General features: G+C 42.6%; 1 protein-coding gene across 1 annotated transcript in view; it reads left to right on the top strand.

Moving 5' to 3' along the window:
- Positions 1 to 14,309, top strand: part of heatr1 (HEAT repeat containing 1) — a 36,860-nt gene extending 22,551 nt beyond the window's left edge. Inside the window, exons 32-45 of the mRNA XM_078290795.1 lie at positions 439 to 620; positions 1,222 to 1,274; positions 1,417 to 1,540; positions 2,283 to 2,423; positions 2,615 to 2,913; positions 3,571 to 3,721; positions 4,214 to 4,375; positions 4,878 to 5,012; positions 5,228 to 5,332; positions 5,979 to 6,147; positions 7,755 to 7,909; positions 8,900 to 9,058; positions 11,813 to 11,921; positions 13,372 to 14,309. Of these exons, the coding sequence (XP_078146921.1) occupies positions 439 to 620; positions 1,222 to 1,274; positions 1,417 to 1,540; positions 2,283 to 2,423; positions 2,615 to 2,913; positions 3,571 to 3,721; positions 4,214 to 4,375; positions 4,878 to 5,012; positions 5,228 to 5,332; positions 5,979 to 6,147; positions 7,755 to 7,909; positions 8,900 to 9,058; positions 11,813 to 11,921; positions 13,372 to 13,460 (2,033 nt within the window). The 3' untranslated portion in view covers positions 13,461 to 14,309. The remainder of the gene's footprint in view (positions 1 to 438; positions 621 to 1,221; positions 1,275 to 1,416; positions 1,541 to 2,282; positions 2,424 to 2,614; positions 2,914 to 3,570; positions 3,722 to 4,213; positions 4,376 to 4,877; positions 5,013 to 5,227; positions 5,333 to 5,978; positions 6,148 to 7,754; positions 7,910 to 8,899; positions 9,059 to 11,812; positions 11,922 to 13,371) is intronic.
- The last annotated feature ends 2,171 nt before the right edge of the window (positions 14,310 to 16,480 follow it).

The following is a 16,480-nucleotide window of genomic DNA, read 5'->3' on the forward strand; positions in this document are numbered from 1 at the left end:
CTGGAAAGTGCTTGAATTTGATGTTTAAGAAGGTGTGGGAACCCTGGAACACAGTTTTGTGTCTATTTTGTTTATTTCAGGTTTTCAGTTTTTCCAATCATAACAGAAAAAGCATACAAGTCGCATCCTCCCATCCCTGCCCAAAAAGATCGCAAAACATACAAAAAAAAAGAAGAGAAAGGAAAAATAAAAAAACAAGTAAACAATTGACTTTGATACCAATACAAAGTTTAATATTTTAAAATTGAATACTACTACGAAGCCACAGCAAACAAGAAAAACCATCGAGCAAAGTCACAAAACAGCCGCTGAGCGTTATTTAGCCAGAAGCACCATAACTTCAACATGAAGTTCTCTAAACTGCTCTCATCTCAAAGACGCCTTGCTGTTTTTAAGTATTTTCCTGTGGATGTTCCTCTCCTCTCCATGATGCTGCAGCTCTAGTGAAGCGCCCCGCTGGCCGGCGAGGAGCCAGGAGGAAGGAGGAGGAGGAGGAGGAGAAGGTGGAGGAGCTGATCTTCAGCCTGGAGGCTCACAGCAGCAAGGAGCTGAGACACTTCAAGTTCCTCTCCGTCTCCTTCATGGCTCAGCTGCTGGCCTCCTCCAGCTTCATAGGAAAGGTACGCCGGGTCAAAGTTCACACTGTGAGCGCCTTGACTGATGTGTCTGGCAACTAACTGGCAAATTGTGTATTTTTCACAGCTTTTTGTCTGTCTTAACATTACATTGTTTTGATGAGTTAGCATAACTAGCTAGCAAGTACTAATTGAGTATCATTAATCGAAAATAAACAGAAAAAAAAAACAGTAAAATGACTTCAGAGCTTACCATCGACCTGCAGTCTTTTAAATTAAAGTTGCAGAAACACCAAGTGAGAATTTATATTTCTTAATTAATTGTTAGAAGGAAGCTAAAAGGCTGCAAATGTGGATTATTTCACAAGAAAAAATCCATTTATCACAAAGATTAAAACTAATTAATGTGTATATAAGATATATTTTTGAGATTCCATAAATCATCTCGGAACCTCCTGGCATGTCCCGACTCTCAGGTTGAGAAGCACTTTATTAAAAAATGCTCGTCCTTCAGCATCCCAATTGTCCTGTGCAGTAATTTTGTCATTATTTAATTAACACTTAATGTCTCCTTTAGTAGTAACTCAGCCAAACTGATCATAATAAAGATGTGTTAATGTGAGGCTGTGCTCTGCTGCTGTTACAGGTTGCAGACAGCGCTGACGTTGTGGATGAATCTCTCCAGCAGCTACAGCAAAGGTGAGCGTTTCTTCAGACAAGCAAATAGGAAAAGGGATTTAAGTTTTCACATAAGTGTGATGTAACTGGTGTACTGTGTGTAATGTGTGTAATGTGTGTACTGTGTGTAATGTGTGTAATGTGTGTACTGTGTTGTGTTCAGCCTGCTGGAGGAGATCCTGCGGTTCATCCACAGCGTGGCTCGCTGTGTGGAGGAGAACGCTGACAAACCCACAGCCAAGTTCTGGAGAGCGCTGCTGAGCAAAGGATACGATGTTCTGGACAAGGTGACACACACACACACACACACACACACACACACACACACTACTGCTGATGACTAGAATACTACTACAACTACAGTACTACTAGTACCTAATACTAATTACAACTACTAAGTGTTCGTGCTTACTAACTACACTAACAACTACTACTACTACTACTATTACTGGTACTAATACTACTATTAATATTACTACTACTACTACTGCTGCTACTACTATTACTGCTGCTGCTACTACTGCTACTATCATCACTACTACTACTACTACTAATTTTACTACTATTACTGGTAGTATTACTACTGCTACTATCATCACTACTACTACTACTACTAATTTTACTACTATTGCTGGTAGTATTACTACTGCTACTATTATTACTACTATTAATATTACTGCTACTACTATTACTGCTGCTCCTACTACTAGTACTACTACTGCTGCTGCTGCTGCTAGGACTGCTACTACTACATTTACTACTACAACTACATTTGTACTACTTCTACTATCATTAGTATGAATATTAACACTAGTACTACTAATAGTAATACTAATAGTTCTGCCACTTCCACCACCAATACTACTACTCATAATAACACAACCAATACTACTGCTCATTGTAATACTAATAGCAGTCCAATAACAGACTATGTCATGATTTCATAGCTTAAAGATACAATATTTACATATTGGGCAGATCCACAAAATCCAAACTCCCCCGTTTTGACCTTTGTCTTCTGTCTCCAAGGTGAACGCCTTGTTGCCGACGGATACCTTCATCACAGTGATGAGAGGGCTGATGGGAAATCAGCTGCCGTCAGTCAGGAGGAAGGCCATGGAGCTGCTGAACAACAAGCTGCAGCACAGGACGCAGTGGGAGGAGCAACAGGTACACACAACACACACACACACACACACACACAACACACATATACACACACACACACACACACACGCCATGTGGAACCATACTGTAGACTCAGTTCCTTCTTCATTTAGAAACTTATTTGACCTAAACTTGGCTCTAAACTTTGAGTTATCTTGGTTGTTTTGGTTATATTTCCTCTTCTCTCTCCTCAGGTCACCGTGCTTCTACAGCTGACCGGCGACCTCCTGAGCATTGTGGGTAAAGGTCAGGGCAGGGTCGCGGGCGAGGAGGAGGAGCAGGCCATCAACCGGCAGACGGCGCTCTACAGCCTCAAGCTGCTGTGCCGCAGCTTCGGCTCCGCCCACCAGGAGGCGTTCATGCCGGTGCTGGAGCGGGCGGTGGAGATCGTCACGTCGCCGCAGGAGGAGAGGAACGTGACGGGCAGCGCTCTGCTCTGCATCGCCGAGGTGGCCAGCACGCTCCGAGCCCTCGCCATCCCACAGTTACCACGGTAACCGCTGACCAGCTGCTTTTTGGTCTTTTACCCAGATGGCAACAAGGTTTTAGCGATTGGACAGATGGGGGAACACATGGGGGAACTGTGAAGGACTGAATCCATTGCCAGTGGAAATTCCTTTGCTGATTTTTTTGCTACTTCAAATTCCCTCGATCCAGGGCTGCAGTCAAGACCAGATTAATCGAGTCAGAGTCAAATCGAAGTCGAGTTCGAGTCAAGACAGTTGCATGAAGATAGACCTAGTCATACGGATGGTTTCTGTTGGAAATCGCAGTCGTTCCACTACTTCTTGATTGTTGTAGATCTCTAATGGCTTGTTTCTGTCTCTAAAGACTCTCTCTCTTCTTCAGGTTCTTTCCAAAAAACAATGATTTGCTGACAGCTTCAGTATTTCAACTTCCCACTCTGACAGTTAGGCCGACTCGTTGCCATAGCAACAAAGTTCTTAACTCAAGCTTAGCCAGGGGGAAGAGCTAACTTTCCTACCTCAAAAAAAGTCAGTCTTAATATTTATGCAACAGGCAGTGTTAATGAGACTAGTCTAACTTGAGAATCGGGGACCAGTCTAAGGCTTACATTAAACTTGCATTAAGTTTATGCAACTGTCCCAGTCTGGCTTCTGCAGCCTGTTGACCTGTTTCCTTCCTGCAGACTGATGCCGGCGGTGCTGCTCACCCTGACGGACAGGAAGGAGCTGCTGACCAATGAGATCTACCTGCTGAGCGCCGTCACCGCGCTGCAGCGCATCGCCGAGACGCTGCCGCACTTCATCAGCCCCTACCTGCAGGACACCACCTTACAGGTCAGGACGAGGACGAGGAAATGTTTTATATGCCGGCCTTAAAAAGTTCTTAAAAAGTCTCAAATGTAACTTGCAGAAGGCTGTAGTCACCCTGAACATCTGTTTATAATGTAGAGTATTGCTGCTGTTATGTCAAAACTTTTGGTGATTTTCATGTTCTAATGTAAGTTGAAGGATTATATAGTGTTCTACGGTTTGAGAAATTTCTGTGGCCCTTAAATACATTACATTACATTACATTACATACATTACATTTTGGATATCGCCCAAGCTTACCCTTAAACTGAAGAAACCCTTTCAAAACCCATTGGATAAACTCAAAAAATGCATGGTCATCAAGCTAAAAACAAAATAATATGTTGTTTCACTGTGTTCTTATTAACATCTTGTATGTTGTGTTGACAATTGACTCGACTGTACAGAGGCATGGTGAGGGTGCAGCAGGGCATTGTGGGTATTTCAGCAGACTGACGCCTGTATCTGCTCCTCCAGGTGTGTCGGCTGACCCGGCTGGCAGAGTCTTCCTCCTCCTGCCCGCCCCAGCTGTCGGTGCGCCTCGCCTCCCTGAGGAGCACCCTGGCCACCAAGCTGCCCCCCAGGGTGCTGCTGCCCACCCTGTCCAGGTGCTACAGCAGCATGGTCACCGACAAGCAGGTAGGTACCGCTGTCCGCTGATGACAGAGACGCTTTTGCTGGTCTAAATGTAGATTACCAAGCAAAGTCAGAACAAATCAAGAGTCCAGTATCAATTTAATATCTTAAAGAAAACTAAATATCTAGGACTTTTCAATGCAATATGGTTTTAATAGGATAAAAACTTGGTAAGAGCATCATGAGTTTGATTTCTATAATCAGTTTCAACTTCAATAAATTCAATCATTCCATACAAATTCAGAAAACAGAATTTAAATTCAGTCGTCCGCTGGAACAAATCTCATCACTTTCAATCTAAGTCATTTACACAAACACAAGATCTCAAGTCAAGACTTTAGAAACCTTTTCAAGTCATCAAAGTACAAGTCAGAGTCAAGTCCCAAGTCACCAGGACAAGTCATGGCTGGTGCAGTGTGTGTGTGTGTGTGTGTGTGTGTTCAGTGTTTGATCAGTGTGACTGATGGCAGCGTGTCACTGACTGTAAACTGGTTGTTTTGGTCAGAGTCATCTCGGCCCCCTGCTGAGCGTCCTGAAGGAACACATCGCTCACATGGAGAAAGACCAGCTCAACTCCCACCAATCAGAGCTCACCTCCTTCTTCCTCACCGCCCTGGACTTTAGAGCCCAGCACTGCCAGGTACCTGTCTGTCTCTCTGTCTGTCTGTCTGTCTGTCTGTCTCTCTCTCTGTCTGTCTGTCTGTCTGTCTCTCTGTCTGTCTGCCTGTCTGTCTGTCTGTCTGTCTGTCTGTCTGTCTGTCTGTCTGTCTGCCTGTCTGTCTGTCTGTCTGTCTGTCTGTCTGTCTGTCTGTCTGTCTGTCTGTTTACTGACACCGTCTTTCCTCTTCCTGACAGGGAGATCTGGAGAAGACGCAGCAGATCGAGGGTCATGTGATCGACTGTCTGCTGAGCATGGTGATGAAACTGTCTGAGGTCACGTTCAGACCGCTCTTCTTCAAGGTGAGGAACCTCTGCAAACCCAAAACTTCATTATCCATCACCTTAATATGTGATAAATTATCTTTCACATGGTGTGGAAAGCACACAGCTTAAAAAAATGCACACAATCTCTCCCCTAGACCTGTATAGTTAATTTTGTATAATTGTTTATCGCAATTTTACTTTCCACATTGAATAATGATACATTTTGACAACACTGAAACATTTCAGAACATTAAGACTAATAATTGTGACCAATAGATGTGATCAAAATATCTAGTAATATAATCAAGATGATCATTTTAGCCGTCATACAGCTCCACTCCAGCTCTGTTTTTTGTGCTCTGCCTTTTTCTGAATTGTAACCTACTTATTAGATTATAATCAATATTATAATTAAGTCTTTTGTATCAAGCATGTTGTAATTAATCTGTTTCCTTAAAAGGGATTTGTGAATTCAATGGATTTATCTCCTTTATCCTAATTTATATTATTCTACTGCTTTATCAGTTCAGTTACATTTACAGATAAATCTCATTTTCTGCAAAGCTATGGAAGTGTTCTATTTAAAGTTGCTGTATGAATCAGACTGTGTTGTTGTGTGGTTTGGACTGTGTATTATACATATATATATTCAGTATATATATATTTCCCCTCTGTCCTGCAGCTGTTTGACTGGAGCAAGACGGAGACGGAGGGGAAGGATCGCCTGCTGACGTTTTACCGGCTGTCCGAGCGGCTGGCCGAGCGGCTCAAAGGCCTGTTCGTCCTGTTCGCAGGAAACCTGGTGAAACCGTTCTCCGACCTGCTGAGACTGACCAACGCCTCCAAGACAGGTTCGAACACTCCGGGCACCAATCAGCAGCCACTTTAGAAAAGAGCAGGCCTGCTGATTGGATGAATGAGATTAACCATTAAAAGTACTGAACTCTGGGGCGTCCTGGTGGCTCAGTGGTCTGTACCAGGCGTATACCATGTAAATGAACTATTAAATGAAGGTGAATATGACACAAAAAAAAAAAAAAAGTACTGAACTTTGGCACCGAATGTTTTAACATTTTTTGGTGGTCGACATGACTCGGTCGGTGCCAAAAACCAGCACTGATCATCAGCACCCAGCCTTACAGGATCATTGGAAAATAAGTACAAATGATCCTGATAGCCAATATGAATGTATTGCTGTTACAGATTTAGCCACGCTATAGCTGGGTCAAATGCCATTTCTACTTATATTATTTCACTCATTTTAAGAACAGAACAAAATTGGAAAATGGGATCCAAAAATCCCATTTATTTTCAGGAGTATCCAAGAAGAAGAAGAAGAAATGCACAAACGCATTAAAAATTGATGCAGTTTTTAATTCTTGCCATGCAGTAGCCGCTGTAATAAAGGCTTTTTAATTTTTGTACATAAGGCAGTGTGCCTTGGATCTTTTTCTTTTTGGATAATCCTGCGTGGGAACCCAGTTTTCCAACCAGCACCTCTCCACGGTTACGTCCACAAGCCAAAGCAGCGCTGCTCTCTTTTTGGATTCCCATTTATTTTCACCAGGCGGGAAAAAAATGGATCCATGTAGAATCAAAAAGCCCCGAAATGACGACAACACTTAAGACTGTTGTAGCTGAAATGGGTGACACTGTTTTCATATGATTTGTTCTCATATCCTCCCTCTCTCCTCTCCTCTCCTCTCCTCTCTCCCCTCTCCCCTCTCCTCTCTCCTCTCCCCTCTCCTCTCTCCTCTCCCCTCTCTCCTCTCTCCTCTCTCTCTCCCCTCTCCCCTCTCCCCTCTCCTCTCTCCTCTCCCCTCTCCTCTCTCCTCTCCCCTCTCTCCTCTCTCCTCTCTCTCTCCCCTCTCTCCTCTCTCCTCTCTCTCTCCCCTCTCCCCTCTCCTCTCTCCTCTCCCCTCTCTCCTCTCTCCTCTCTCTCTCCCCTCTCTCCTCTCTCCCCTCTCCTCTCTCCCCTCTCTCCTCTCTCTCTCTCTCTCCCCTCTCCTCTCCCCTCTCCTCTCTCTCTCTCTCTCTCTCTCTCCCCTCTCCTCTCTCTCTCTCTCTCTCCCCTCTCCTCTCTCCTCTCTCCTCTCTCCTCTCTCTCCTCTCTCTCTCCCCTCTCCCCTCTCCTCTCTCCCTCTCTCCTCTCTCCTCTCTCTCCCTCTCCCCTCTCTCCCTCTCTCCTCTCCCCTCTCCTCTCTCTCTCTCTCTCTCTCTCTCCCCTCTCCTCTCTCTCTCTCTCTCTCCCCTCTCCTCTCTCCTCTCTCCTCTCTCCTCTCTCTCCTCTCTCTCTCCCCTCTCCCCTCTCCTCTCTCCCTCTCTCCTCTCTCCTCTCTCTCCCTCTCCCCTCTCTCCCTCTCTCCTCTCTCCCCTCTCTCCTCTCTCTCTCTCTCTCCCCTCTCTCTCTCTCTCCTCTCTCCTCTCTCCTCTCTCTCCTCTCTCTCTCTCTCTCCAGACGAGTGTCTCTTTGGGTCTGAGCTCGGTGTGGAGAAGAGCTGCCTGCTGCTGCAGTCCGTCCTGGACTGTCTGCACAAGATCTTCCTGTACGACACGCAGCGCTTCCTGAGCCGGGAGCGGGCCGACGCCCTGCTGGGCCCGCTGGTCGACCAGGTGAGGCGCTCGCACAGCCGGGACGCGGCTGATGAAGTCACGGCCGTCGTTACTTTCCAAAACATCTGGAGGTTAGAGGGGTTTGAATCCCGGACGAGCTGGGAGAATCCAGACGGGGAGAGTCCAGACGGGGAGAGTCGGGAGATTTGAGGAATTCTCTGGGGAGAATTTATTGTGTAATAAGGTGGTTTTTCAGCCCAGTTACAGCGGAAACCAGACGGTTCTCCCCTTTAGAAAAACAGCATTAACAAACTAGGAAGGAAGAACATTTTCAGGTCATGGAAGCGACTTATTACTTATGACTTAGTTATGGAAAGTCATGGAAAAGTCATGGAAATTTACATCAGGGCCATGGTGGGAATGTCGAGGGAATTTGTCAGTCAGCCTGACAATATTGTTGATCAAATGTTGGTTGATCCTACTTTGCAAAGTAAAGCAACGTGGTTCCTTGCCAAAAAAATTTTTTTTTTGTTTTTTTTTCTCATAAATTTCTGACTTTAATCTCTGAAATTCTTTGTTTTTTTCCATAAATTTCTGACTTTAATCGCTGAAATTCTTTGTTTTTTTTCCATAAATTTCTGACTTTAATCGCTGAAATTCTTTGTTTTTTTTCCATACATTTCTGACTTTAATCTCTGAAATTCTGTTTTTTTTCCATAAATTTCTGACTTTAATCTCTGAAATTCTTTTTTTTTTCCATAAATTTCTGACTTTAATCTCTGAATTTTTTTTGTTTTTTTCCATAAATTTCTGACTTTAATCTTTGAAATTCTTAGTTTTTTGTCATACATTTCTGACTTTAATCGCTGAAATTCTTTGTTTTTTTTCCATAAATTTCTGACTTTAATCTCAGAAATTCTGAGTTTTTTCTCAGAATATTACCCCCCGCCCTCCGGCTGCGGTAAATAAAATTCCCCTACACCGGCTCTAACACACCGTCGTATTTTAAACTTGAACTAAACCTGTCCTCTCCTGGTTCCCCGGGTGCAGCTGGAGAACCCTCTGGGCGGCGAGGCGGCGGCCCAGCGGCGCGTGACGCAGCACCTGGTTCCCTGCGTGGCCCAGCTGTCCGTTGCCCTGGGAGACGACACGCTGTGGAAGAGCCTCAACTACCAGATCCTGCTCAAGACCAGACACTCCTCAGCCCAGGTCCGCACACACACACACACACACACACATACTTGTTTTCCATCCAGAGTGAGGACCGGGTAGGTTTAGCATGTACTGAGGACCAGGTTTTATACAGCAGTTAATAGCCAAGGGAAGGTGAACCAGGCCTATCTCCCCTCCATGAAAATATTATACTGCAGTACATTACAGTACGTTATGGAAATATGTTGAAATTAGGGCTGAACGATTTTGAAAAAATATCTAATTGCGATTATTTTGACTGATATTGCAATTGCGATATGATTTGCGATATTAGAGGGAATGATAATTTTTACATCATTATTCTCATTTTCATTGAAAAACGTATTAAAATGATTATGGTGTGATTTTTGCGGGGATCTGTACCACACAAAGATGTTTTCTTAAGTCTGTAGAATATGATGTGTAGGCCAGGACATCTCTGCAGCACGACAATATTTAATTTAAAATGGTATTTTGACACACATTTCGTCTTTAACAAATATTGCGCCTCCTACGATTTGAAAATTGCAGTAGGCCATATTGCGATTTTGATAAAATTTTGATTAATTGTTATCGATTAATTGTTCAGCCCTAGTTTAAATTGAGAGACCAAAAAACAAAATAAACTTCCATTCTTTGAACTTACTGGAGGTCATGTGGGGAGAAGTTGGAAGATGGGGGAGGAAAATCATAATCCTGCAAAAGGCATCAGAGTTTGGCCAGAGATGATTGATTGATTGATGATTGATTGATTGATTGATGATTGATTGATTGATTGATGTATTTAGACTGCTTAAGGTAGTTTAATGTTTGTTGAATCAATCCAAATAATTTAATCACAGCTGAACAACAAAAATCTTTATGTGCTTTTATGTGACTGTACATGTTCAAACTGCAATACAGTAGGTTTAGTTGATACAGTAGAAACTGGAGGAGAGTTGGCTTCTGCTGTCTGTGTAGCTCTCTACCTCTCTACCTCTCCATCTCTCTACCTCTCTACCTCTCCATCTCTCCATCTCTCTACCTCTCTACCTTTCCACCTCTCCACCTCTCTACCTCTTCACCTCTCCACCTCTCCACCTCCCCACTTCTCTACCTCTCCACCTCCCCACCTCTCCACCTCCCCACCTCTCCACCTCTCTACCTCTCTACCTCCCCACCTCTCCACCTCTCCACCTCCCCACCTCTCTACCTCTCCACCTCTCTACCTCTCCACCTCTTCACCTCCCCACCTCTCCACCTCTCCACCTCCCCACTTCTCTACCTCTCCACCTTTCCACCTCTCTACCTCTCCACCTCTCCACCTCTCCTCACCGCTGCTTTCTCTCTCCTTTACTCTCTCTGGTTTAATGCATTAACATATACAGTATAAAATAGACTTCAAACTACGATGCAATTAAGAAATATATTGTCCAAAATCCTAATATTAAAAAAGTAAGCAGTTTCAAATAAGTACTTGAAAAACTGTTGCCAAAAAAAATTCCCCAACTATAATACATGCTATTTAAATTTTATGTTTTCATTTTGCATCAGTGTGCAGTATTTCTTTTCTAGGCGATTTAAAATTGAGAGAAACAGGTGAACTACAAACAAAAAGAATCTGACACTTGGGCGTCATAGACAATGTAACAAGTATCAAAATCCAGAATTATGAAAAATGTTACTGTAGCATTATTGTATTATTGCATAAAGTGCAGTCACTCCTTGTTCTATTGTTTCACGTCATGTTCAGGAGGTTCAAACGATCAAAGGGGGTCAGAATACAAAAATGCTACAGTAGAAATGTTCAGAATTCTGGACTTTGATACTCTGTTACATTGTCTGTGATGCACAAGTGTCAGAATCTTGAGACATTTTGATGTGAATTTCTGCCGGCCAAAGTTGTAGAGGGCGCCAGAGAGCAAAAGTGTGTGTGTGTGTGGACAGAAAAGACACACACACCTATACTTCTCATTTTGTTTGATTGGTCAAGTTTGGTTTGTAGAAAAGGTTTCAAATGAAAAAAGGAATAACAAATCACATTGTTATTAGCAATTGAACTGAAAAACTCTACCTGCTAAGATTTAATTTCTTTTTTATTTAACCAGGTAAAGTCTCATTGAAATTTAAAATCTCTTCTGCAGGAGAGACCTGGCCGAGACAGCAGCAATTTAAACACATAAAGTTACAGATAATACAACAACGAAAATAACTGACACAATGTCATTTACTGGCAAAAATTATTAATTCATATTTTTCATAGAAATATGTCCTCCTACCAGTTTTCAGCGCTATTTCTTATATAGAAGCAGGGACTGTGTGGTAGGTTAAAATGTTTTTACTCACTTGTACAATGAATGGAGTTTATAATTCATCATGAAGAGCAACAGAGTTGAAAATGACAAGAGAGCGTTTTGTGGCGTTCAGATTTAATCGTAAAAAGTTGCCATCCAGTGTTTGCAGGTAAACTTTATTGGTTTATTTGCTAAAGACAAATTGTACCAAGGCACACAGAAGGCGGCTGCAGTTGAAAAAGCAGAGCGGAGCGCTTTGAAAAGTTTGACAGGTGCAAATGAAGGAATGCAATTGTAATAAATGTGTCTGTCGTTCTCTTGTCAGTTGAGTTTAATCGCTCTGAGGCGGCTTAAACAAATACGGAACAGAAAACCCTCAAACCTTACGATTATCATATTCAAACCGCTCCTCGATACACTTTAAATATGAGGGTAAACATGTCTAACCTTACATGCTTTATGCAGAATGTAATTTCCATGTGAACCTGTTCTCCCGCAGGTGCGTTTCTCCTCCCTGCTGATGCTGATGGAGCTGGCGGGGAAGCTGAGGGAGAACTACATGGTGCTGCTGCCGGAGACCATCCCCTTCCTGGCCGAGCTGATGGAGGGTGAGTCGCATCCTGCTGCTCCCGCAACATCATGGAGGTTTATCTATTATTTAGAGGCTGCAGCAGAAACCAGACTGTTCACCCCTTTAGATAAACAACATGAACAAACCAGGAAGTAAGAATGTGTTTAGGTAAATGGAAAGTCCTGGAACTGTACAGGTTTCATCAGGACCTTGGAGGAAACCTGCAGCCGTGGGACGGTTATTAGTTCAAAGTCCTTTCCAAAACACTGTGCGTTTGCTTTTGTCTTCCTGGAGTCCATGATGGTTTAATTTTTACACTTTTAAGGCAATCCAACTGGTTTGATTGTGCCAGACAAGACCAGTCAAACCCATACAAACACTAATTAACCCTTTAAAGTAGTTAGCTTAAGTCAGCCAGGCATCTAATGCTCACCTGTCGTCTCCAAAATGTTACATATGACATAAAAAAATGTGAAAGTATGAATAAAAGCAAATTTTAGGCCTCTCATATGAAGGTTTTACTGTAGCAAAACACCTGAGAACTCCTGTTGGATTTTACACTCAGAAAATATTCACAATTTGAATTCACAGAAAGGATTTGCATATGTGAAAATCAGTATTTGAATGAGTGGAATAGAATCTGCGAACTTATCCGCGAGTAATATGATATTTGTATGTTTTTCTTGAATGTAATTTTGGGGTACAAGTTCAGCCAGTCTGCTGCTGCAGCCTCTCAGCCTGCGGCGATCAGTCAGACCAATCAGAAGAGCCGTTTAAAACAGCTTTTGTGTTTTTTTTTTTCCTGGCCATCTAAAAATATACATTTGTCATCATACAAACCTTGTTTTATCACCTTCAAGTGTTCATCATTAGATATTCATATTGGATCATTAGATATTCATACTGGATTTGGTCAAAGTTGTTGTTGTCAGTTTCATGTTGCCTTGGTTACCAGAAAGTGACACACACACACACCGTAGAGCATCACTTAGGAGCGTTTACTCTTCAGTAGGAGCTACTGGAAGATTCACCATGCAAGTGATCGACAAAATGAATGATGAATTAGGGTGATTAATCAAATTAATGTTCATCCTGTTGAACCGAATGGTAATGTTCGGTGTGCTGTCAAACAAAACTGAAATTGTCAAATAATATTCCTACCATAACTCATTTTGTCAGAGGTTTTAAATAAAATGTGCTTGTCATCATCAGTTCAGACATCACAAAATCACCAGATCATCACCATATGATTCCACTGAAAGCCCATAAACGATATTGAATTTTTTTGGAACGAAACTCTTCACATGTTTAATGTCTCTTCATGCTGTGGAAGTCTTCCTCCGTGCAGCTGTACTGAAGCCTTCCTTCATCACTGCAGCAGTTTGCTGTTGCGTGTCACACACACAGCTGATGTGTGTTTAACAGGTGGAACATGTGAGCTGCAGGCAGGCCGGCTCATCCGTGTGTTTTGTGTGTTTGTCTTCCAGATGAGTGTGAGGAGGTGGAGCACCAGGTGCAGAAGGTCATTCAGGAGATGGAGAACATTCTGGGAGAGCCGCTGCAGAGCTACTTCTAACACACACACACACACACACACACACACCTTTCTCCTTGTCATCCAGAACAGGACACCATCAGATTTAGAGGTTTTATTCCCATGCGAAAATTTCCTAAAAATGGATTAACGCATCTACCGAATGTTTTTTTTACTTTTTTATTCAGTATTAAAAAAAATTCCCCATCCACCATTCACTCTACTGTAACTTCAGAAGTAAAGGCTCCGATTCCTCACTTGCATTTCAAGAGCTTTATTGCAAAAATGCTATATATATATATTGGGGGGGGGGGGGGAATCATCACGAAGTTTATCATTCAATATCTCTAAAATATAAGTCAACGTGTTCTCATTTTGTCAACTGAGGACCTAAAGGAGCTGCACGTCACATTTTTAAACATCAATATATCAAGTCAAATGAATTCTGATGCCGAGACGATTGTTCTCCTCTATCTCACAGCAGTAGTACTGTTAGTGCTAGTGTTTCTCCACATTAAGACTACATTTCCCATAAGCCACGTTGCTTCCTGCCCTAATTGCTACAAATCTTTAAACAGGACCATAAGTTTTGGGATAGAGATCTTCATGTCACCTTCCTCTCTGTCAGTGAACCTTCTGGTTTGTTTTGTACTGATTCTCACTCTGTGCCTTTACAGCAGAACGATTACAACACAACAGTCAGTGAGTGAAGGATAAAGTGTCTTTGATTTCTCCACATTAGGAGAAAGCTAATCTCACAATACATTTAGTCGCTTCATATTTGATGAATTGTATGAAAATATGATGTTAGTGTGATTACTGTGTGAATCTGCTGCCTGCAGGTGATTTGTAAACTTGTAGTAAACGATCTTTGACCTGTCACACCTCGATATTTGATTGTTTTTCTGTTTTATTTATGGGTCTCATTGCCTTCATAATAATAATAATTTTATTTGTATAGCACTTACAGGTCAATACAGGTAACAAGTGCTTTACAACATTTAAAAAAGCAGTTATAGAGTTCAAATGATTAACCAAACAAGCAATTAAATAAAATAGAACATCATACAATAAAAGCTTTTTTTATGGGTTTTATTATCAGATACACTTGGGAGGTGATGCTATCACTTCTGTGCTCATATTTTAGTTGTCTGCATAATTCCTATTGAAGATAACTCAATAAACAAGGAACCCAACAAAACAAAAACAGAAAAGTGAAAACAGCAGATGAGACCAAACTGATGAATGTGTTTGGTCAGTAGAGCTGACAGAGCAGCAGGCTTCACTTCTGCTCTCATCAACATGCAGCAGCTTAATGTTGGCACATGGCTGGTGTTCTAGCTGTCATGCTGCCTTCAGGCGCTGTGGTAGAAACATCGATAGAAACAAGAGGGAAAATATGACGGGAAAGTCAGGATTTTGTGACGTTCATGGAGACCTTGTCAACAACTGATGGTAAAAGTGATGATTGTCATTACATTTTGAATTAGAATATATCATGCCTGTAAGATGCCACTTCATTTTTTAAAAATTCTAAAAAGAAACTTCAAAATCAGACAAAGGTAGAGGTCAGGAAAAAATATAAAATAAAAGCCAAGAACAGTTGGAACGAAACAGAATCAAAGCAGAGCCAAAAACAACAGAAAAGAAGTAAGAGCGTTAAAAACCAGAGTGAAATAAAACTATTATAAAAGGATTTTCTATTATAGAAGGTTTTTAAGGCTATTTAAAAGCTGGCACAGACTCTGCTAGCCTCAGCTGATTTCACTATTGCACTAATGGATAATGATTTTTTTTTTTTTTTTTTTTTTGCATTGTATGGCTTCCAAATAGAGTTTTGCATGATCATTGCTCCCCATTATAATGTACGAACACAGTAACTAAAGAAAAACACATCATAAAACCTTCATACTGACAGATTTTGGAGCACCTTGATGCATAAATCTGCATATTAATTAGGAATTATATTTTCTCTTAAACTACTCCTTAATGCTTTAATATACAGATTAAGGAGTTACACATCTGCTAATTAACGCATTCATTAGCTTAATTAACGAGCTCATTAGCATATCGGCTCATGTTTAATATTGCGGGACACCGGGCAGCTCGGTGCCCCTGCTGTACCTCTGCAGCAGCCAATTAAGTGACGCGCTTGGCCGGCCGGTCGGGTCTGTCGGTCTGTGACGTCACAGTCCATCTCCACGTGGGCTCGCAGCCTCTGCCTTTTATAAAGAGACTCAGCCAGTGTCAGCCTGGTCGCGCGCGGCAGCAGCCTCTCTATGCGGATAATAACGGTGATGATGAGGAGCGCCGGGGGATTACAGCGCGCTCTGACTATTTATAGACGGTGTCAGCGTCATCATCTTCATCATCGCCATCACCATCATCAGTCTGCCTCAGTGGGAATCATAGGAGCGCCTTTCTCTAAAGGACAGGTGAGGCACCGGGTGTTCATCCTCATGCATGATGCACCATATGTTTCCATAAACCGCCGCTGCTGCAGCATGATCATCGGTTTATTCCGCTGAAGTGTTCCCCCGGTGCAGAGTGTGTTTGATGTGTGTCCCCTTGCTGCAGCCCCGGGGCGGAGTGGAGCGGGGACCCGACCTGATCCGAGCCGCCGGGCTGGTGGAGCGGCTGCAGGCGCAAGGTGACGAGATCCTCCCGTCCTGTCTGTCTGCTGCGCTGCTGTGGGGATTTAGATTATATAAGAGCTTCCATTCATGCGTTTAGTCTGCAGAGATCCTCCATCAGCGCTGCAGATAATGCTGTCTTGTATGTGATGCTGCAGGATGTGATGTTCCTCAGCAGGTAGAAACCAGACCGCTGCTTCTCATTTCCACACAGAAATCCTGTTTCACTTGGAGATGAAGCCGAAGTGCAGCATCATGTCAGCAAGCAGGCAGTAAAACACGAGACTTTTACACTGGCGATGTGTTAGTGTTAGATAGAGCTGGGCGATTATTCAATATTATAGTTTATCTCCTTCAGTGGAATCATATGGCGATGACATGGTGATTTTGGGGATTTCGCAACCACAATCACACCCATTGAGTTCAATG

This window comes from Centroberyx gerrardi, chromosome 20, assembly GCF_048128805.1.
Source record: "Centroberyx gerrardi isolate f3 chromosome 20, fCenGer3.hap1.cur.20231027, whole genome shotgun sequence".
NCBI classification, from domain to species: domain Eukaryota; kingdom Metazoa; phylum Chordata; class Actinopteri; order Beryciformes; family Berycidae; genus Centroberyx; species Centroberyx gerrardi.